Source organism: Brachyistius frenatus, unplaced genomic scaffold, assembly GCF_029030835.1.
Source record: "Brachyistius frenatus isolate BFR_SWC_R1_liver_20210118 unplaced genomic scaffold, ASM2903083v1 Contig_36, whole genome shotgun sequence".
Lineage (NCBI taxonomy): Eukaryota > Metazoa > Chordata > Actinopteri > Embiotocidae > Brachyistius > Brachyistius frenatus.
In genome coordinates this window covers 933,595-955,153 of record NW_027210635.1, presented here as the reverse complement: position 1 = coordinate 955,153, position 21,559 = coordinate 933,595, and the positions used below count along the sequence as shown (strand labels likewise).

Here is a 21,559-nt window from a genome sequence, read left to right as displayed (position 1 = left end):
GAGGAAATGACGTAGTATTTATACTCAGTTTCCGAGCCTGTGATTGGTCGGTTATCGTCAAAGGGGCTGGTGCACCTCTGCATTTGGCCACTGGGTGGTGCTGTAAGCCATGTGCTGTGTAGACAGGGGCAGAGGTAATCAGGGGTCGGCTCACGGCTCGTATGAGCATCCCATATTAAGACAATGGAGATGGAAAGACCATATTAAGACAATGCTGAGACGTTGACTTCCCGGTGAAAGACTAACCTGTGTCGAAACTATATTTGCTCGAGATAAAGAGTTCCCGGCAAGGCGATCATTATATGTACACAATGACAGTGTGCTGTTGAGAAATGAATTTAATGAAACGTGTGCAGAAAGTTTGAATAATCCTGTTAACATGGGTGGAGGGTGAAAGAAGTATTCAGGTCCTTTAGTTAGTAAAAGTACTTAAACCATACTGTGAAAGCACTCCACTGTATGTACTCAGTACACAGTAAAGGCCCTCTGTCAGTGTTTTACTATTATATATGATGTTTTTAATCTTATTACTATTGAATTAATGTACATTTAAGGTAGGCTAGTATAATCAGCAGTAATCCATTATATTCCATAAGATTATCAAATGTTTATTTGTGACATGTTTGTCATACGTTTCTCTAAAAAATCCACAAGCTCAGAAAAGAAAAATGCATTTTCCAGTGAATCTACATGGGTTTTAAAAATAGTTTATTTATCTTAAAAAATAGGAGAATTTTCTGAACCCATAAAGAAACATTTAATCGTTCAGTTTATCAGAAAGATTCAAATTCCAAATTTGGAGATACGTGATTTTCACTGAACAGAAATGGTACAAAAAAAACTGTAATCTCAAAAGTAACTAAAGCTGTCAGACAAATGTAGTGGAGTGATAAGTACAATATTTGCCTCTGGACTAGAAGTATAAAGTTGCATAAAATGGAAATACTCAAGTAGAAATACCAAATAATTTAAGTACAGTGCTGAAGTAAATGCCCGTAAAGACATAATGACATAATGACAAGACCTTAATAACGCTGGATTGTAGAGGGAGACTGAGCAGACACTTGCAGAAGCAGATATGTTCATTGGTAATGATGTGTTGCCTCAAAAGGTTTGTGTAAATGTCAAGGACACGAGAGCTGATGGATCTCACAAAGAAGGCTAAAAAGAAACATCAGTGATAGTTCATCATAGGAGTTGATTTCTAGGAAAATAGGGTTTTATAAAATTAAAAAAAAAAAAAAGACATTAAAAGCTGATTATTTGGTCACAATGTGCACCTAATGATTCATTCATTCAGTTGTATACAGCGTGTCTCAGGAGAGAGCTCTGCTGTCAAGGAGTATCAAAAGCTATAATTATTGATCTAAAATTTCCTGTATGTGTGGACAAGTCATTAATGAAGCCATTATTGTGTGCGTTCTCTACATAACAGAGAGTTTTATATATATTTGATTCCAAATCAAATCAAATGAACTTTGTACGGTTTAGTAAGCATATATTTTCTCTAAGTAGCTGGTCTCTAATGAATAATGGATTCAACTGATACATCTCCTTTGTTTCTTATGTTAATCTGATCTATGTTGTACACTCCTTGTCCTTATTCCTCATTCGGTGTCTCGACATGCATGCAGCTTATTTGTAACAGCGCACTGATAAATCTTTGGTCGACATGTTCTAATAGTCCTTTGCAATGTGCTGAATGACACATCTTTATATCCTGCTTCTGATAGTTGTATGCCACAGAGATCCAGTTAGCCAAGCCTCTCACTGTTAATTATTGTTTTATAGCTTTTTCAATCAATGAGGGGACAGTTACAAAGTGCATGCAATCATGCAGTTTAGGTACTTGAGTTGAGTTTGTTTTTTTTGAAATAGCTTTTATTTTTAACGGATGGGTTAAGCTGAACTTCATATTAAGTGTGTTGTGTCACCTCCGGAACAGAAACTGATTGTCTCTATGTTGGAGCAGCATTTCAGCGGTTGGCCAGGGTTCAGGCATTAATATGAAGCTGTTATTTTATGTAGAGTCATTTAATCTGAAAAAAAGAAAAAGAAATGTGTGCATGCAAAATTATCACAATTAACACAAAAACTCATGTAACACAGATGCACTTTACATTGTTTTATTCTCTTTAACAACCTTAAAAAGTTAAAATACTTAAACAAAGGTAAATACACTTGCTTTAAAGTACATTTGAAACAAATATCAAAATAGAATCGGTGCATTTTAAGGCAGATGAATATACTGGCAAAAGGACTACAAGCATATATTAATTTTTTTTCTAAATTAGAATGGAAATGACATTGCGGTATTTAAAAGGCACAGACACTCATAAACTACTAGTGTTAAACTGCTGCCGAGGTTAAAGTGCATGACAGAAGGCTGAGCTGTATCTGGGACGCCGTCTTGAGTAATAACAGACTGTGTGAATGCAGTCTTTTGTCTGGAAATGATTCCCAGCATTGGGACACCACAGAGACTGGAATTTCCACAAACGTATTTCTAAAACATGAAAAATCTCCAGTGAGGATGACAAAGTACATACAACTCGTAGTGCAAAACAAAACAACAAAACGTGCCTGTATTATTTTAAAATACTTTTTTGTGGCGACGTTGCACAGGCCAAAAAAAAAAAAAATAAAAATCTGTTTCCAGAACTTCAGCCAGAACCCACGAAGACACATTTCATACAGTCGACGTTCCACATCTCTCTTGTCTCGTCTCAACTTTAGAACTTCCTCCCCTGCGGACTCACTGCGGTCTTCACTCTGATTTATCTCTTCTTTCTTTCACAAGTCCCTCATCAACGTTCCCCTTCAGGACTTCAATCCAACATGTGCCATCATCTGCTCATACAACGTCCACGCCATGGCCGCAATCATGGTTCTCCTCAGACACCGAGGAACCGACCCACTGAAGAAGCCCTGCAGTCCGTATTCCTTCGAGGGAAAGGACGAGGAAGGGCGTCAGATGTAATCAGTATCACGCAGTCAGGTGCTGTTATAACTGTCTGTTCGACCAGAATACTTCTGCAAAGTGAAATGCAGCTTATAAAACACGACAGGTTAATAAAGCATGAGGAGGAGGGAGATAGCTACCGTGTGGATGTATCTGATAGCCTCTGCAGTCCTCAGCTGTGGATTCACTTGGACGTGTGTTTTGACCACATCGGCGGGCTGAGTGATCAGAGAGGCCAGAACACCCGCCAGGATCCCGCAGCTGAAGTTCGCCAGGGGCGCCGAAGGAGAGGCGCTGATCTCTGGAAGGAACATACACAGTGTGTGTTTTTAATTAAACAAATGTTTTTCAAAGGCGTTTTGCATCAAGTCATTATGTCTCTCTGTCTCTCTCTCTTTGTCTCTCTGTGGGTCGATGTTTACCTTTTGGTAGCGAGGCCTTGGCCTGGCTGTAGAACATGACGTAGATCCCAGAGAAAGGGACGTCTCTGAGGAGCGTGGCCATCAGGCCGGAGAACAGAGCTGCAGGACCTTCGGTCCGACACACGCTGCGCAGAGCCCCGGTTACGCTGCCGTAACTGTACCTGCCACACTGAAACACAAACGCATCCTTTCATTCAAAACAACCAGAGAATATAACTGCAACGCTTAAGTACAAAAACATTCAAAGAAATGCCCTCCTGAATGTTTGACTGACAAATTCGAATCTTTTTTTTCATGCTGTTTTGCTTATTTGTCGGGTTTATGTTTGTTATACTGATTTAAAGGGTGGAAAATGTTATCATTGATTGTGACTCAAACTAATAGATTCAATTTTATTTTATTTATATAGCGCCAAATCATGACCGAGGTCATCTCACGGCACTCTAGATAACAAGGTCAAGACCTACATGGACCTTATAGAACTACAACCAGTGGTTTGTTTTCTGCTACCTTTATAATGTCCAATATCGGGCTCCAAAGCCTTTCTATTCTCCACCCAGCCACTGGCAGCTAACAGTGAACCAACAGTTCAATTGTGACCGATTGGTTTCAGTCTGTTTCAGGGGTAAAGTAATAAAGACATTTCGCTGAAGAACTATATTCACATGTTGAGCCCGCTATAACACCTGAAACACTGCTTACCTCAAAACGTGCCTTGATGACCGTAACCGGCAGCATTAGGACCCCCGCCACCATCCGGGCTCCGCCTCCTAGCAGCACCGCCTCCACGGCCCCCGGGCTGCTCTCCTGGTAGAAGTGCTGCTTTAGAGAGTAGTAGGTGCTGAAGTAGATCCCCACTCCCGGGATGGTCCGAACAAAGGACTAGAAGAGCAGATGGAGGAGAGAGCAGATTTTCAGATGCCTTCCGGCTCAGACAGGGTGATGAGTTTGTGCCCATTTTGGACGAAGAGTACGTTTACGGGCAGTGTAAAGGAGGTTCTAACCGGCGAAACACCTTTCCACAGTCCCAGCAGCTTCTCTGTCCGCACCACGCTGAGCAGCACCGACACCATCCCCACTCTGGCCGAACTGAGAGAGGGACATTCACATTAGCTGACAGAAGGGCAATGTGTTGCATGTGTCATTCGAGGTTCATCCGAGGTCCAACTTCTTGTGTTTCTGGAGGCCGCGAGGCTGCGAGGCGTGCGATGCAAGCTGGTGATACCGATAACTGTGTGTGTTTGTAGGTGGTCAGTTCAAAGACTCACCCGGGCTGCATGCCGCTCTGCAGCGTCTGCAGACGAGTCTTGACCAGGTCGAGAGGCTGGAACAGCAGCGTGGAGCAGGTCCCGCTGATGGAGCCACACATGAAGGCTTTGATAGCCGGCGGAGCCTGCGGGAGGCAGATGACAGATTTCAGTTGCATCTCTACAAATTTCTGGTGTAAATCTTCTTGGCTTTCCTGAACCTCTCTGTGTGGCACATACACTTTCATCTCCTTATCGCACAGTTAATAGTCTCCATCTCTCTCTTTGAATATCTCTAATAAAAGCCCTGATGATCAGGAGACAGTGTCAACAGCATGTGCACAACAAGTGTTTTTACATCACAAGTTTTGCAGTTATATTGCAAGTTGAAAACAAATACTGGAGCTTTATTAATGACATAATGCTGAGAACATGTTTATTCCTTGAATGTAATCAAATTAATCACTTTTGCATTTAATTACTCAGAATTTATGAGTGACACTGTTATATATATATATATATATATATATATATATATATATATATATATTTTTATGTCCTAGAATTACATGAATCCCCCAACTACTGATTCTTTCACTGTGTAAACTCATTATTTTATCAATAACGTATAGTTTGTTTGTTTTTTTAATCAGAAATGAGGCACTCAAGTTAGACACGATCAGGAAAGTATCTACTGCAGAGTTCACACAATTTTCTTCCAGGTGTTCAAGCAAAAATTGTATTTGTCTATACACAAGTAGATGACTGAATAAATGCAAACTGCCTCCTTATATAATTTACTTGTGATGTAACAACAGACTTTGATCACTAAACTTAATGATCCAGCAACCAGCTCCCTGACTGTACCAAATAGTTAATCAGTGTTCTAGATTTACGTTATCAGTCAGGCAGGACACCCTGACCTCCAATTAGTTTAAAAAAAAAAAAAAAAAAAAAAGAGGCACAAAGGTATTCCTTCTGGAAAAAGTCATCGTTAATGGCAAATATAAGGTAAACAAAAAAGATAAGGTAAACAAAAATTAACATAATTATAAAACTCACCAGTGACAGTTCCATAGTGCTTCAGGAAGCTTTTTCAAACACACACACACACAAAATCTTCTGGTTTTCCTTCCCTGTTGAATCTTTCAGTCTCACACCTAAACGGAGGAGGAAGAAGGGTTTAGAGAGCGGCCGTCCAGCGGTGGAGTAGGAGACATCTGTAAGACCTCTCGGATGATGAGGGTGCGTGTGCACAGTGGTGCCGTCTGGATCAGGGAACATACACACAGCAGTCTTCAGTATACAGACCACCTGACCGACACTGTGTTTCCCATTCATGACCACCGGACACACAACATACAGCTATTCATTACCGAAGCACAGATCATTATGCTACACATTAAGATGGATCTGTGGCTGCATGTTTTTCTCGTGACACTGAAGACATAATGAACTAATGCAATGTGTGTGTTGAAAAGCAGAATGCTGGAGAGTGTTTAATCTTTTTTTTTTTGTGTGTGGATAATATCTAGTCCTATTGTCGACTAAGTGTTGGTGGAAATCCCACTTCTGATTATGATTTAATAAGAGTGCAGACTTTTGAGACTCCCCGGAGAGAGACAGTGACAACACATACTTCTAACAAAACAAGAGCACATAAAACGATGACTTCGTAACCTAATGACACCAATACCAGTGTAACATTTTCTTGCTTCTTATTAGGATTAATAATATTTTTTTGCTGACCATCTGAAATGTTCCACAGAGCAATATTTACATTATGAATTTAAATAATAATATAAAAACTCCCAATGTCCTTCTCCGTTGCTTACCCTTTGTAGCCTCTTTACAGTTTGCACAATGTGCGACGACTGATATAAGTTCAAAGTTATTTGGTTAATTGTTCCAAAACCAACAAAAAAAACAAAAACAACGTGTGAGGACCACAGTGAGGAAGTTACGTAGAGACGCTCTAGTCTTATTAAAAAAAAAAAGCTCGTATCCCCCTGACGCACCTTACTAATTTGCTTGCGAGTTAAGTTTTCTCTCCGGTTAAGTGTCAGCATAAATCCGTTGTACCGCCTGTAATCACCACAGCAGAGACAAACCTGAACCCGACCAGCAACTAGAGCCCTGAGCTGTGATTTAGAAACTGATAACCAGCTCTCATTGTTAAATTAAACTGGCCGGTTCCTGTTTAAGGACGAAGGGTGTAGTAATTTGGAATAAGACCCGCCCAGCTGCTAAAAAAAAAAAAACAACCGGGCTTTTAATTGGTTAATCGGTCCTCTGACGCACATGGTATAGGGGCCACTTATTGGTTTGGGCGAGATTTGACAGCCGGAGGGACCCGCGCTCTAAAGTCTACGCTGCTGTAATGGTTGTTTCAGTGCCCCCCCCCCCCCCCCATCACCCCCCCACCCACCCAACACTCCCACAATATAAAAAAAAAAACCACAATTACAGACATTAAAAATAATTTCGAGTTCAAATAAACACACATTATTCCAAAAGTTCGTCCGCAGCTTGTCAAAAAATAATTTAAGTTCTAAGAAATTTGACAGAAGTGGAAAAACGTATGTTCCGACAAAACGCCCTTCTTAAGTTCATATTCCTTTTTCTTTTTTTAAACTATTTGTATGTTTTTTTTTTCTTGATGTATTTTTCTGTCGATTAAAAAACACCCCATTGATCTAACTTTGCTCTACAGCTTCAATTTTACCCAATAAAAAGTTGAAAAGATTGATGACCGTGTAAACGTGAATATGACTGTACATACTGTGGTTGTTATGTGGATACAAATAAAGGGGGAAAAAAAACAAGTATTACTATTTTTTTTGTAGTTAATCTAGAAAACATGTATGCTGTTTTATTCCATATTTATTTGTATGGAAACATTCGTACTAATGAAATGTTACGTGGAACTATTCGTGGCAAATATAATGAAGTGAGAAGTACTTTATTACAGTCCCGAGTTGTTCTGGAGTAAAATAATAAAGAATCAAAAAATAGAAACACTCAAGTAAATTACAATAATAACAAAAGTTAGAAATGTCCACTTTCTAACTATTTTTTTCCACCACTGCCTTGGATGTTTCCCTCTTTTTGATTCACAGATATAGTGACAGGGTAAAAAAATAAAATAATAAATTTAAAAAAAAATAATAATAATACTTTTACGTGTTTTAATTCCCTCCATTAGTCGAAGTCGCAGTGGGTAGTAATGTCAAGTGTAAAAACAAGACGGTAAAAAGCTCTCCCAAATGTCCCCATCCTTGTTTACTTTAACTTTCTCTGTTGTGAAACCGGTTCGGACTCGCTTGTCCTCTGCCTGCCACTTGTAGAAAACTCTTGACTGCCCTCTGCTGGTGATAACGCGTCATCTCAAACAACAACTACGGTCTGCGCGTTTTGAACTTCAGACCTACTTCAAACGCCATCTTACTCACGTTAAACCAGCGAAAATATACATCGCAAAAGAAATCCTTAAAAAGACACAGAAGTCCAACCTGTAGCAGTTTAGAAAGCATCTTTAATTGCAATAATACCAACATTTTCACATGATTTCCATTCCAGAGGTGCAGAAAGACAAACATGACAAATAATTGAGATGGTTATTTTTTTATTTTTTTTTATTTTATTTCCTCTGCTAATTAAGTGCGAAAGATGTGATCCTTTTAAATGCGAGCTGTTATTCTTGTCAACACATTCCTCTCACTTTCCAGAAGTGTGAGCCAAAAGCCGACCCTGGGCACAGCCTGTGAGGGGTTTACATCATCCAGACAACAAACAGCTTGTATCTCTAAAAAGTTCATCCGATACATCTACGCTATACCTGGCCGGTCAGAGTTTAGTGTACCTACTGTGGGCTGCAGTGATGAAGAACGTCCCTACTTTCTGAATCTGCCTTTGGTTTGTGATGACCTCAGCTACTCCCCCCCCCCCCACCAAGCTGTGCCCTGAGAATACAGTGTGTGCCGTGAGTACAAGACTACCCCACCACCCCCATTTTAACTTTAACCCTGAACATTAACAACAACACTGATAGAGATAAACATAAAAATCAATGAATGTCCAGGAAAAAAAAGGAGTCAACAACCCTGCCCAGTAGATTTCAGCTGCACTTAAAGGCCTTTAGCGCGCGTTGGCAGTGTGTGCACTCGCTACACGAGTACGTGCACGGTCTTTGCAAAACTTCAAAGCCTCGCCGTCACTGTTTTAATGAAACACAAATGCAGTGGTTTATAATATCTCGGCTTAAGCGTTCGTTTGTTTGCCGTTTCATCTCAGTGCAAAATTTTATTTCAGCACAGTCACAATCTGAATGCCTTCAGTATGTCTTCAATTGGTACTTCAAATCTGCTTCCAATTTTATGTTTCCACGTGTGTAAAAAAAAAATATGTTTAAGCCCAAAAGCAACGTCACAAGTACTAATTGCAGCTAAATTGATAGAATACGTTTAAGAGTATAAACCTTCTTTATAAACTGAGGCACGAGAGCAAGCGTAATAAACATGAAGCACTTCCATTCTTACCCATTATAAAAACGTCTGCATAAAATACAATTTTATAGATTGATATTACTTTGGTCCCCTTCCAGTAATCTGTCTTCATTTCAGTATACTTCTTTTTGTTTTCCTTTTTCTTCAATTAGAAAAATAGATCCTAAATCAGGACTATAATAAGTGGAATGTTTCCTTATAAAAATATCATTTTCTTTTTGCATTTTTCCCAGAGAATGAAAAAAATGAAACTAATTTGGCCCAGAAAAAACATGTGTCTGTCAGCATGACGACTGTCCAAGTTTACTGGCTTCTCTGTGTGTGTGTGTGTGTGTGTGTGTGTGTGTGTGTGTGTGTGTGTGTGTGTGTGTGTGTGTGTGTGTGTGTGTGTGTGTGTGTGTGTGTGTGTGTGTGTGTGTGAAGAATGCATAGATTGTCACTGTTTGAGAGATCAGACTGTCGCAGGACTAAACTTGGAGGAAACGAGCTGAATCCCTGTCTCTAGTCTGGACCACATTCTTGTGTTTGAGTTCCTCTCCGTTCAGGAGTTACAGTACTGTGTTCTCGGAAGTGTTTTTGGGTCTGTCTATTTTCTGATGAAGTTCTATAAGGAGTCTAGGAATGCTGTTTATTCAGGTTTGGGCTCAGGGGTCTCAGTCTTGGGCTCGCTCTCCTCGTCGCTTTCGAGGCCGACGCGGGTGACAGTGCGGCGCACGGTGAACGGGAGGTCGCCACGCCTGCAACAGAAGGAGAAAAGTTACTGAGCTGTTCTTTAAATAATGCGGTGGAGCAACACCGTCCAGAATTTAGTTGCTTATGTATAGTTTATGTAAAGTTTAGGTGGATCTCCTGCACTTCCAACTAATCTGTGTACGACTGCTCCATCTATCCGTGTGTGAACTTGGATAATAATGGAAGCCTGTGGGGCTTCAGGGACTTTTCCCACCTGAGCTTGTTCTTGAGGGTGGTGACTTCACGGTTCATGGCATCCGCTGACTCGGTGGCGTCCTCCAGCTCCCTCTGCAGTTTCCTTCGGTTGGCGTTGGCTCTCTGAGCCTCCTCCTCAGCCTCCTCCAGCTGACGCTTCAGCTGCTTCATACGAGAGTTACACTTGTCCACCTGAAGTAAAATACAAATAAGATAAATGTTAGACACCCTCAAAATATCAGATCTCCTGGATGTAGGCTACATGAGACATCGGATATACTGAGAAACTAGTATTTTATCTGATAAAGCACTACTTTAACAGTCAAAGCTTATTTTGGCGTTACGACAATATTTTGCTGATATTGTGCAACGCCTTCTCGGGCATCTAGAAGGTACAGCGTTAGATCTTTATGTGCGTCACATTGCTAACAGCCAGAAAGGCTGATGGAGATAAAAAGCCCACTGACCTGGTCTTTGTACTGCTCTGTGTTGCGCCTCTCGTCGTCCACCTGCAGGATGACTTCCTTCAGCTTCTTCTCGGTGCGTCTCACAAGCTTGGTGGCGCCCTGTCTCTCCCTGAGTCAAAAACACAACATCGGTCAGAATAAGGACGTCGTGCAACAAAACATAACGTTTGGCTAGTGTAGCCCAGTAGCACAGCAAGTATCCAAATCATTTACCCGAGCAAAAGCAGCAAGAAAAAAATACTGAAGTTCTGCATTGACAATATCACAAGTAAACTCATAGCCATGCAACATTTCCAAGCGTGCATTCTTTAATGAGCATGCGCCCTTCTGTTTAATTTCTGGGTCTTTCACCTGGTCTCCATGTCCAGCTGTTCCTCCAGCTGAGAGATCTTGGCCTCCAAGGCAGCCATGTTGGCCTTGTACTTGGACTTCACCGTTCCCTCCAGCTCCTGCAGCTTCAGTTTCAGCTCCTTGTTCTGACGATCCAGCTGGGAACGAGCGCCCTCGACGCGCTGGCAGGTACTGCGCTCTGCGGTCAGCTCCACATTCATTTGGTCAGTCTAAAAAAATAAAAATGTAAAAGTGTGACATGGACGGGTCAGTTTGTGTTGAACTTATCCAATACCTCCAAATCCAACTTGTTTTCATGCTACGCAGCAAAGAATCAGTGTTTTTGTAATTATTATATTGGGTGTTAAAAAAAAAGAAAAGCTTTGAATCAATTGAACTTCACATCAAAACGTGCATTTCTTAATGTAGCGTGAGCCAACAGACCTGCAGCATTGCTTTCTTCAGCCTGTCATTGGTCAGCTCGGTGTTGCACTGCTCTTCCTCCAGCTCTTCCTCCAGCTGAGCAATACGAGCCTCCAGCCGTCTCCTCTCCTCTGCAGCCTGAGCACTGGAAAGTCATATTAAATTTAGATTAAAAAAAAAAAAAAAAAAAAAGACGCAGGAAGGGAGATTGTACACACGGTGCACACAGCTGACAGTTTGACTGAACGTTGGAGAGATGCCTTACTTCTTTGTGGCCTGGTTATTAATCTCATCCTGCAGCTCGTCTCTCTCCTGCTGGGCTTGTCTCTTGACTCGCTCTGCAGCTGCCAGCTCCTGCAAGGCGAAGAATGAGCAGTCAAATTAGAGATCTTCACAAACTGAGGACACATTTTTTTTGTATGATGAATTTGCACATCAATATTTAATACGGTTGTTTTTGTCAGGAGTACTTCAACACAGTATTCAAATAACACAAAGCAAGAAAGCGACAAATGTTCCCCCCCGTTAAAGGGTAGATTAAGTAAAGGCATCAACCAATCACATTATGTGGACGTGGAAAAGGCGTCGCGTTACAACTCCTCACGACAACGTTGATTGTATATTTTGTGTCCTTTTGTCATGTAAAACCGGGTGGATGGAGACACAAACAAAGATAACGACCTCAAGGACATCGTATGGAGTACCTCTGAAAAAAACAGGCTGTCAGGACAGTGAGGAGTTTATGTAGTTTACTTTTGGAGTTAGAAAGTGTCTCATTCGGGTTTCATCACTGGATGATGTTGAATCCATTATTTTTTTTGAAGACCGAGCTGACGCGAATCTGTTCAAACCTTCTTTTTGGACAACCGATACAAACTCTCTTCGCTGCTGCTACGAGTAGTTTTGGTGTGAAATAGTCACAGGTGAGCGCTTGGTATTTCTGTGTTGTTTATTCGTCCCGCGCCGCGCGTTTTAAGGCCTTCAGTGTGCAATAGAAGCAGGGGAAGAGAATAGAAAGTTGAAAACAAAAGAGATGCGCATGCTGACCTCCTGCATCTGGATCATGTCGGCCTCCATGCCCTTCAGCTTCTTCTCGGTCTCCTTGCTCTGGGCGAGGATCTCCTCTCTGGACATACGAGTGTCCTCCAGCTCCCGGATAAGATCCTTCATCTGGGCCTGAGGACAGAAACGGGAGAACTGTCAAATCTGGGAGCAAACTCTTTGTTTGGTATTTCATACACACAGTTGAACTAATCAACTATCAGCAGCATGTTTTTGTTGTACTCACTTGGAGCTTCTTCAGCTGTTTCAAGGCCTCATCACGGTTCTTGTTGGCCATGTCAATGCCCGCCTCCAGCTCCTTCAGGTCCAGCTCCAGCTTCTTGCGTGAGGCCACGGCTGCAGAGCGCTGCTTCCTTTCATCCTCCAGCTCCATCTCCATCTCCCGCACCTGAAGGACACGACGCACACATTTGATTTTACATCCCAGAAACTGCACCTGTATACGTCGACACTACGTTTTTATGTCCATAAAAGTTTGACATTTTCACAAGAGTAAAAATGTCATTGCAATTTTTATTTCATGGCAAATAATTGCTAAACAAATAAGAATAGTTGTGCTGGTTACAAACAAAAATATATGCTATATGCAGATTGTCTAGCAGTTTGGACACAATTTCACACAGTAATAAGAAAACATTGAAATATCTACCAGTGCATTGAGATTATATCCATACCTGTTTAACCAGAGCCCTCTTCTTCTCCTCGCCCATCTCATCACGTCCTGTCAGGTCTCTCTCATACTGGGCCTTCATGGCCTGCATGTTGACCTCCAGACGGAGCTTGGCGTCCTCGGTGGCCTGCAGCTCGTCCTCCAGCTCCTCCAGCTGAGTCTTCATCTCCTCCAGCTGCTGCTCCATCGCACGTTTACCCTTCTCCAACTCGTGCACCTGCGGATCAGAGAATAGGGTTTTCTGATGAGAACAACAGACCGACGGCACAGAACAAACACGCCTCCGAAAACATCTTATAGACTTACACTCTTGCCAACATCGTCTTTAGAGGAAACCAGGTCCTCCATTTCAGCCCGCAGCAGTTTGTTGTTGCGGTCCACTTCGTCCTTGATGTCCATCAGGGATTCCAGCTCCCGGGTCAAAGCCAGCGCCCGGGTGTCCTTCTCACGGGCCTCAGCTTCAGCTCGGTCACGCTCCTCTGCAAATCGGGCGGAGATGTTCTTCTCCTCTGCCAGCATCTAACGAAAATCAAAGCAACGATGTTTAATGTTTGTAAAAATCGGAAGTTATGATTCTACATTAACATCGTTGATGCTGCATGTACTCGTCAGCCGACCTGGTCAAACTTCTTCTGCTTCTTCTCCAGGTTGGAGACGATCTGTCGAAGGTGGTCCTGGTCTACCACCATGTCGTCCAACTCTTGCTGGAGACGTGTCTTTGTTTTGTCCAACTTCTCGAAGGCTGCACATTTTTCCTCCAGGCGCTGGTTGGTTCCCTCCAGGTCTCTTTGAAACCTCTTCTTTCCCTCCTCAGCAGTCTCCAGACAGGCGGTATCCTGCTCCACCTTTTTCTTCATTTCAGCAAGCTGGAAATGGAAATAAAGGCGTGTCAAACATTTAATGCCGTGAGGTAGACGTGGGGTTCATTTAACAGAAAAGTCAGTAACAGGAAGTTTCTGTGCTGCTGGTCAGAACGAAAGTTGACAGAAGACTTTGGAGGACATGTTAATGTGTTATACCTGAGCTTGTACTGTCTGAAGCTGCTTCTCCACGTTCCTCTTGACTTCTTCCTCCTCATCCAGCTGTTCTTTCAGGTTGTTCTGTTCATCCTCGAGCTGGCGAAGACGAGTGCCAAGTGACAATTTCTGGCGCGTCTCTTCCTGGAGTAGTTCCTGTTGTTCCAGACACAAGGAGTTAGAAGTAGAAACTATTTAATCACGTAGCCAAATAAATACTGCAGGGAAATGGCTAATACGTAGATTTCAACATCAAGCATTTTTTTACTTGGAAGTTTGAGCCTGACTGATGCATGAGCAGATAAGATCATGACACAATTAATGTGTGGTATTTATACATGAACTAGTCTGAATCCTCTGACTGTCATTGTGACACATGGGGCCAAATAAAAATGATAAAGACTCATAATACAGCCTTAACTTTAAGGCTCTTTTGGAGGACGTACATGGAACCTCATGAACCTTCACTGTTATATTGTTAAATACAGACTTTTTCCTGAATTAAAAGGAAAGACGTATCATCAGTTGTAAGTGACCTGCCAGCTTCATGTCTCAGGTATACACAAATTAAGTTTACCAACTTTGAATGTTGGCTGTAATATATCAGCAAATATATTCCTAATACATTATTCAATTCTTTTTATTAGATAGTTGAAAGCAGAGATATAAACATAAAACTTTTGATAAAATCATCAGAACCATATTGGAAATAAATCTATCACACATTTGGTTTAAATGGATGTGGCGTGTATATGTAAAGCGTTACCTCTGGACCTACAGCAGAGTAACAACAACATTCACCCCCTGGCTGTGTGGCAGCGTACCTGAACGTCCTGCAGCTGGGACTCCACAGCAGAGCAGTCTTTTGTCGCTTTGATGGATTTACCCTCCACTTCATTCAGAACGCCACTAACATTGTCCAGTTCAGCCTGCGGACAAAGAACAAATAAACATAAACAACAAATCAGCACTTTGGGTCTGTATGGTTGTGTGCATTTGTATAGAATATATAGGTGTAATTAGGAGCACCTGGAGATGCAAAAGCACTGACACGGAACAAGACAAATTCTTTCAGGACTTGTACCTGCACTTTGGTGAGTTTCTCAGCCAGCTCCACCCTCTGGCGTTCACTCTCTGAATGTTTGAGCAGCAGCTCCTGGACCTGAGCTTCAGCCTTCTTCCTGCGATGTTCCGAATCTCCTTTACCCTGCATCAGCGTCTGCATCTCAATGGTGAGCTCGTTCCTCTCGGACTCCAGGGCCTGTTTGGCCTTCTCCATCGACACTTTGTTCTGCAGCAAAAGTCACAAACAGTCAGCAACTGTTATTAAAGAGAAATGACCCCCGCCCCCATATTTGGATACTAGCTCTGAAACCGTACCCTCTTCGCCTGCTCCAACTGCTCATTGAGCTCATCGAAGGCCTGACCGTGTTTCTGTCTCATCTCAACCAGCTGCTGTTCGTGGACTTTGGTTTCGTCGTCAAGAGTCTTTTTTAAGTGTGCCACCTCCGTCTCACGTTTGCTCCTACGCAGGATGAGCAGAGATTAGTATAATGGTCTGAAAATTGACAGTAGAACCCAAACACCATGCAACATGACTGGCAGAGGCTTGTTGTGCATGTCCCCAGGACCAATATCTCTACCTGAGTTCTTGCTGAGCAGCGGTGGAGTCCAGCGTGTCCTCCAGCTCAGTCTTGAGGGCCTCCAGCTCTTCTCCCAGATCCCTGCGGTGTTTCTCTGCCTTGGTGCGGGCCTGCCTCTCCAGTTCCAGATCCTCTTGCAGTTCAGAGAGCTGCGCTTCCATCTCACGGATCTTTTTCTGGGCCAGGTTCTTCTGCGCAGCCTCCTCCTCAATCCTTCAGGAAGTAATGAGTCAGCAAAAAATTTGTAAATAGAGCTGAACTGATCATCCATTATTTATCTTTTAAGATAACCTACAAAACCACTACTGACTGATGAACTGAGAATACAAAAATGACTAATATCTTTAAACCTTCCAATCAATATTTAGTGTTTACACCGACCTGGCAAGAGCCGCCTGGAGTTCTTCTTCCTTCTTGGCTAGCTGGGCACGGAGCTCTGCAATCTGGGCCTGCAGCTCGGCAATCTGATCGTGTATCTCCGTGAAGTCGCCTTCCAGCTTGCGTCGGTTCTTCTCCAGCTCCTGACGCCCCTTCTCCTCCCTGCGCAGGCGGTCTAACATAAAAAAAACCCCAGCAAATATCAAACTGCCGAAAGGGAGATTAATAGCGGTACACAGTTTTCGGTCCAATGAGATGTGTAGTAGCCGTCACGCGAGTTACTGTATGTGCCTGCTGCATTTTCTTCCTACCCTCTAGGTCAGTGATCATGGCCTCATGTTTGGTCTTAAGTTTCTGCAAGCTCTTGGATTTCTCTTCCTCCTCTGCCAGGTTAGTGGTGAACTCAGAGATCCTCTCATCCAGCAGCCTCTTCTCCTGCATTCCCAAACAGTCACCAATTACTTTACTGAGAGATTGAGCACTTTCATGTTATTTTCACAGAAAAAATCAAGTCAGTCATCACCAGTCCAACTGACCAACATCACTATCTATCAGCCGTTGGAATTTTTTTCATCCGAACCTTGTTTAGTTTGTTGTTCTGGTCATCTAAAACCATAACATCATCTTCAATCTTCTTCATCTTGGCCTCCAAGGTGACTTTCTCCAGCTGGAGCTTCTGCCTGGCTGCCTCCTCCTCATCCAGCTGCTGCTCCAAGTCCTGTGTGCAGATAAATAACGGGGGGTTTGGCAAGGCAACTAACTCAAACAGTGAAGTCCTCAGACTCCGTACATATTTGTGTGTAGAGTGACTGATCTTTTCCTACTCACAGAAATATTTTGCTGCATCTTTTTTTTTTCTGATGTCAAATGAGAGGCGCGCTCTTCTTCCTCCTCCACACGGGCCTCCAGGTCGTGGAGGATCTCCTCCAGCTCCTGCTTCTTGGCAGCTAGACGGGCTCTCATTTCCTCTGCCTCAGCGCAGAGCTCTGTTTCTGCCTGAAGCTGCTCCTGCAGAGCCATCTTCTCAGCACCTAGCTACAAACGCAGAAAAAGGATGACTTCAATCGCGTGCATTGTTAAATCTGGAATAAACTTAAGCTCTTTCTGGAGCAATGAATTGAGGGACAGGGATTGATTTACATTTCCTGCCAGAACATTTTTATTTACCTGCTGCTGTTTTTCCTCCATCTCCTGGAGCTGCTGCTCAGCATACAAATGCTTCTCCTTCACCTTAACCAGCTCATCATCCTTGGCCTGCATCTCCTCCTCCTGCCTGCTGACTTGCAGCAGAGGCTTCACCTGAGGACAAAAGATGTAGAAATGAGTTATAAGTACAGTAACGACCAAGATGTTGGCGGAGATATTGTAGGAGAGCGATGTTCACCTTGGTGAAGAGTCTCCACCACTGCCAGTTCCTGAGTTTAAGATAAGCAGCACAGTTCCTCTGGATCACCTTCATCGCAGTCAGCTGCTGCTGTCTCTTGGCAAAAGCCCTACAAAGCAACATTAGATACAGTCACACTTTATATTACCATGCACCACAAGCATTACACTTATTTTACATATCAATGAGCAGGTCATTTCCTGCCGAGGCTCTCTTGTCTTACTTGCGGGCCACGTAGCCTCGGCACCAGGCCTGGAAACTGATGATGATGTCGGTGATCTTCATGTCCCTCTCCTCCTCCAGGTGAGCGAGGACTCCTGCTCGGAAGAAAACTTTGCTCTGACCAATGCGGTACAGGTTGGGATCCAGCTCCAGACTTTTGATCTGACGGGACAGGGAGAGCACTGATGGTCAGTCACACGGCAGAAGCAGACATTGTAGAGCCTGACTAAGATTTTATAGTCCTCTTACCATGAGCACACAGGCCTGCTTTCCATCCATGAAGCCCTTGGGGATGGCGTTGGGAGTGAGGATCTCATACCTGTGAGAAGGGCAGGTTAGAGGATATCGTTTTGATTTCTTTAGACACATCAACCACTCAAGAAAAATTGTACATTTTTATAATGCGTCACCTCTGTCTGAACTCCTGGAAGACGATGCGGTTGGGGAAGCCCTGTCTGCAGATACGGATCCCCTCCAGCACACCGTTACACCTCAGCTGGTCCAGAACCAGATGGGGGTCCAGTTTACCAGCCTAAGGACATGGAACATTTGTAGCTGAACAGTGTGGCAAACAGAGACACAGCTCTACTCTTCACATTGGCGTACAGGACTTTTTCATAAAAAACTTTTAAAAAAAAAAAAAATCAACAATTATAAAAACAGAGAAACAAAATTTAGGAGCTAAACTATTGAAAGGTCTTTTTCTTTTTGAGTAGTCCTGTTATGTTTCTTTCATGTCTGTGGGGGAATATTAGACCAATTAAAATATCAAATTAGACTGAAAAATGACTGTTCGACACAATTTTAACATAAAACAGGAGTGATTCTGTTTAATTTACTATTGTCTGAGTCGTTTTTTTTTAAGTGTGTTCAATAAATGAAAAGATTATTATGCAGACATAGAAACGGACTAAAAACTACAGATTATCTGTTTAAATAGACAATCTGTTAAGTGTTGAGTGGTTATTTATTTCTGCTTGAGAATATAACTACTGTACAATAAGACAACAAGAAAAAACAAGTTTTTCTCATTTATTGATTTGTTGATTTTACAGCCACTTCTTCTCGAGTACACTTGAATCTCATTACACGCACATTCTTGTGCTCTAGCCTGTTTTGCAGTGTCCCGCTCTTTAACTTTGCTTAAACACTTCCCTGTTTAGTGAATGAAGAAGTAAACAGTTTATAGCGATCACAAGTTCTGTGTAACAAATAAGTTCAGTCTGCACTACAAATCTGGCCAATAAAGTTTCAGACTATTTGAACCATTGTCATAGGAGCCTTTTTAGCACCTGGACCTGTCCCACAGGAGCCAAGTCTAGTATAGTAAAGAGACGCCAGTATTTGCCCGATACCTTTTTCTCATGGTTGGGGATAATGCAGCGAACAAAGTTGGGGTTTGTGTTCCTCAGTGTGGCCATGAGCTTGGACAGCTGTTCCTTGTAAAGCTGGCCCACTGTGCGGAACATGCCCTTGCGGGTCTTAAAAGCACCGGGCATCTCGGACATGCCGGAGACCTTATCCAGACCCACAATGCGGTCCACTGAAAGAAGAAATAGTAGAGAGAAAAAGAGGGATATATTAAGCAAGAGGTTAGCGGGGTTTTGTTTAGTAATTCAAACCAAATGCACATCACAAGGAAGAATGAATATGACTATTGTTCCTCAACTTCCTCCTGGTAAAAACACACACCAGGAGAGAGGAGGTGGTTCATAAAACCAGGACCAGTGAAACACCACACAAACACCAAGTGAATGTGGAGGGAAACAGAATTGAGGAGGAGGATGGCAGTCACAAGAAGCCAGTGAAGTGTGGGAAGATCACACACCATAACGAAGAAAATATCCAGTGCAAGGAGTGGAAGGGATTCGTCAACTGGTCTCACAGCCAGTTTGTTGTTGTCTGAGTGAAAACTATGTGATTATTGAATAAGTATGTCTGTGCTTCAGGAAGGTGAGGAACTTTGGAGGTTGCAGTGGGCATTTTGGTGGTGACAAAAACAATCAAACCAAACCCATGCAGTATATACCCATTGCTGCAGTACCCATGACCAACACCAGGAGTCCCCAAACAACACTATTACACAGAGGGAGAGAAGGAGATTTCAATGGCAGAGCAACAAGTGGTAAGATGACCAGAAGATTTTGTTACAGCACACAGAGCTGGTTTAAAGACAGAAACAACTTACAAAATGTACCAACATGTTTTAAAAGATAATATCAGGACAAAAAAGGATGAAAACACAGTGGACGACAGAGAATTCACGATGGAAACAAGCAAGTTTACGCGCGACAAACAGCAGGATAAAGAAGGAAAAAATAATAAACAAATGAAAAAGAAACCTTTTCACCTGAATCTGAGTGTAGAATAGGAAAACGTTGATAAAAATAGGCTCTCTGACAATTCTGTACCTCTGAGACCGAGTAAAAGAAAATATGACAGACAGAATTGGGCCATACAAAGGAATAAATGGATGGAAACAACCAATGGGATTTGAAAAAGGAAAGCACAAAGGTCCACACACCAGACAGTAAAAGAGAAAGTAAGCACGATGAACAAAAAGCCAACATGAAATATATTCCCACATCAAGCACTGCTCCTGAGCGAATGCAGTGATTTAGCATCTGTCTCAACTCACCGTCCTTCCAAAGCTCAGACACAAACTTGTCAGTGGACTGGTTGAGCAGAGAAGCCACATTGTCATTCAAGGGGTCCATGTTCTTCATCAGCCACTCATCGGCCTTGTAGTCCACCTGAGGAGAAACATTAGGCAGGAAAAGTCATTGCGGGATCAATAATACCAAGTTTGAGAACTGGAGGAATGCAGTGCAACTCTAAAAAGTTAAAACTTAATGAAAAAGTAGGCCTGAGAAATGCATTCATTAGAATACATCGTAATGAACGTTGCATATTTACCTTGCCAGCATAATGGATAATACAGAAATCTGCTTCATCCTTCAGTTTCTTGGGCTTGAAGAACTTGGGGTGAGTGCCCTGCTCCTGGAGCACCTTTTCCACAAAGCTCTTGTCTGTGGCCTTTGGAAACCAGCACTCCTCATCCAGCAGAGCGAGGATACCGGGGGGACTGGCCTGGACACACAGGAGAGAGCAGAGGTTAATACATGACACAGCACTTAACATGTTGGAAGTGCAAAGAAATCCTGAAATGGCAGCATCAGATGAGAAATAAACAGGATTAAGTGCCTGGTTATGTAAAGATATTTAAACTTGACTGGTGGGTGGAACGTGCAAACTCACAGGCTTCTCGATGAGCTCGATGCAGGGCTGCAGGTCGAGGCCGAAGTCAATGAAGCTCCACTCGATGCCCTCCCTCTGGTACTCCTCCTGCTCCAGGATGAACATGGTGTGGTTGAAGAGCTGCTGCAGCTTCTCATTGGTGTAGTTGATGCACAGCTGCTCAAAGGAGTTCAGCTGGAAAGACAAGAGAAAAATGCTTAGAAATACTGTTGTTCACAGCAAAACTGAAAACACAGAACATTTTGGATGTTTTGTAGGATGTATATGCATATTTGCTTGATGAAGAAGTCATATTAAAGTTTTCCTCATGCGTTTACCTCAAAGATCTCGAAGCCAGCAATGTCCAGGATGCCAATGAAGGAAGCTCCCTGCCTCTTGGTCTTGTCGAGGGCTTTGTTGATCCTCATGACGAGCCAGCGGAACATCCTCTCATAAGTGGCCTTGGCCAGGGCTTCAACAGCAAACTCAGCTTGCTCTTGAGTCTGAGCTTTCTGGACATAGTCTCTGCCCACCTTAATCCTGGGAGACAGGATGGCCCTGGTGAAGTCTGTGACGTTCATGCCCATGAGGTGGGACACTTTCTGGGCGGCTGTTGAGGTAAAAATGAGAGGATGGTAGAGGTGACAAAGAAAAGAAATGAAGG

General features: G+C 42.7%; 2 protein-coding genes across 6 annotated transcripts in view; both read right to left on the bottom strand.

Moving 5' to 3' along the window:
* Positions 1 to 2,118: 2,118 nt before the first annotated feature.
* LOC138622414 (mitochondrial glycine transporter A-like) lies at positions 2,119 to 6,808 on the bottom strand. Of its 3 annotated transcripts, none has more exons than XM_069701193.1 (8): positions 6,467 to 6,808; positions 5,694 to 5,791; positions 4,653 to 4,777; positions 4,389 to 4,473; positions 4,087 to 4,266; positions 3,385 to 3,553; positions 3,103 to 3,263; positions 2,119 to 2,943 (listed from the first exon to the last, which is right to left on the bottom strand). In XM_069701193.1, exons 2-8 carry the CDS (start codon positions 5,706 to 5,708, stop codon positions 2,821 to 2,823), a joined length of 858 nt encoding a protein of 285 aa, XP_069557294.1. In that variant the 5' UTR covers positions 5,709 to 5,791; positions 6,467 to 6,808; the 3' UTR covers positions 2,119 to 2,820. The 3 variants fall into 3 exon arrangements, with proteins under 3 accessions (XP_069557294.1, XP_069557297.1, XP_069557293.1); XM_069701196.1 differs by having other exon boundaries at positions 6,650 to 6,808; XM_069701192.1 differs by lacking the exons at positions 5,694 to 5,791; positions 6,467 to 6,808 and having other exon boundaries at positions 4,653 to 5,129.
* A 2,956-nt stretch (positions 6,809 to 9,764) lies between these two features.
* The window catches only part of LOC138622402 (myosin-9-like), a 29,930-nt gene continuing 18,135 nt past the window's right edge, over positions 9,765 to 21,559 (bottom strand). For all 3 annotated transcript variants that reach the window (XM_069701168.1, XM_069701166.1, XM_069701169.1), the window contains 30 exons: positions 21,234 to 21,505; positions 20,917 to 21,090; positions 20,575 to 20,748; positions 20,297 to 20,411; positions 19,014 to 19,201; positions 18,069 to 18,190; positions 17,908 to 17,977; positions 17,660 to 17,820; positions 17,437 to 17,545; positions 17,220 to 17,351; positions 16,881 to 17,087; positions 16,633 to 16,770; positions 16,364 to 16,487; positions 16,056 to 16,227; positions 15,675 to 15,887; positions 15,412 to 15,556; positions 15,116 to 15,322; positions 14,856 to 14,960; positions 14,035 to 14,187; positions 13,633 to 13,881; positions 13,322 to 13,534; positions 13,020 to 13,232; positions 12,572 to 12,733; positions 12,331 to 12,459; positions 11,549 to 11,637; positions 11,305 to 11,428; positions 10,882 to 11,090; positions 10,531 to 10,639; positions 10,083 to 10,255; positions 9,765 to 9,873 (listed from right to left, as the gene is read on the bottom strand). In XM_069701168.1, the coding sequence (XP_069557269.1) occupies positions 9,765 to 9,873; positions 10,083 to 10,255; positions 10,531 to 10,639; positions 10,882 to 11,090; positions 11,305 to 11,428; positions 11,549 to 11,637; positions 12,331 to 12,459; positions 12,572 to 12,733; positions 13,020 to 13,232; positions 13,322 to 13,534; positions 13,633 to 13,881; positions 14,035 to 14,187; positions 14,856 to 14,960; positions 15,116 to 15,322; positions 15,412 to 15,556; positions 15,675 to 15,887; positions 16,056 to 16,227; positions 16,364 to 16,487; positions 16,633 to 16,770; positions 16,881 to 17,087; positions 17,220 to 17,351; positions 17,437 to 17,545; positions 17,660 to 17,820; positions 17,908 to 17,977; positions 18,069 to 18,190; positions 19,014 to 19,201; positions 20,297 to 20,411; positions 20,575 to 20,748; positions 20,917 to 21,090; positions 21,234 to 21,505 (4,760 nt within the window). The remainder of the gene's footprint in view (positions 9,874 to 10,082; positions 10,256 to 10,530; positions 10,640 to 10,881; positions 11,091 to 11,304; positions 11,429 to 11,548; positions 11,638 to 12,330; positions 12,460 to 12,571; positions 12,734 to 13,019; positions 13,233 to 13,321; positions 13,535 to 13,632; positions 13,882 to 14,034; positions 14,188 to 14,855; positions 14,961 to 15,115; positions 15,323 to 15,411; positions 15,557 to 15,674; positions 15,888 to 16,055; positions 16,228 to 16,363; positions 16,488 to 16,632; positions 16,771 to 16,880; positions 17,088 to 17,219; positions 17,352 to 17,436; positions 17,546 to 17,659; positions 17,821 to 17,907; positions 17,978 to 18,068; positions 18,191 to 19,013; positions 19,202 to 20,296; positions 20,412 to 20,574; positions 20,749 to 20,916; positions 21,091 to 21,233; positions 21,506 to 21,559) is intronic.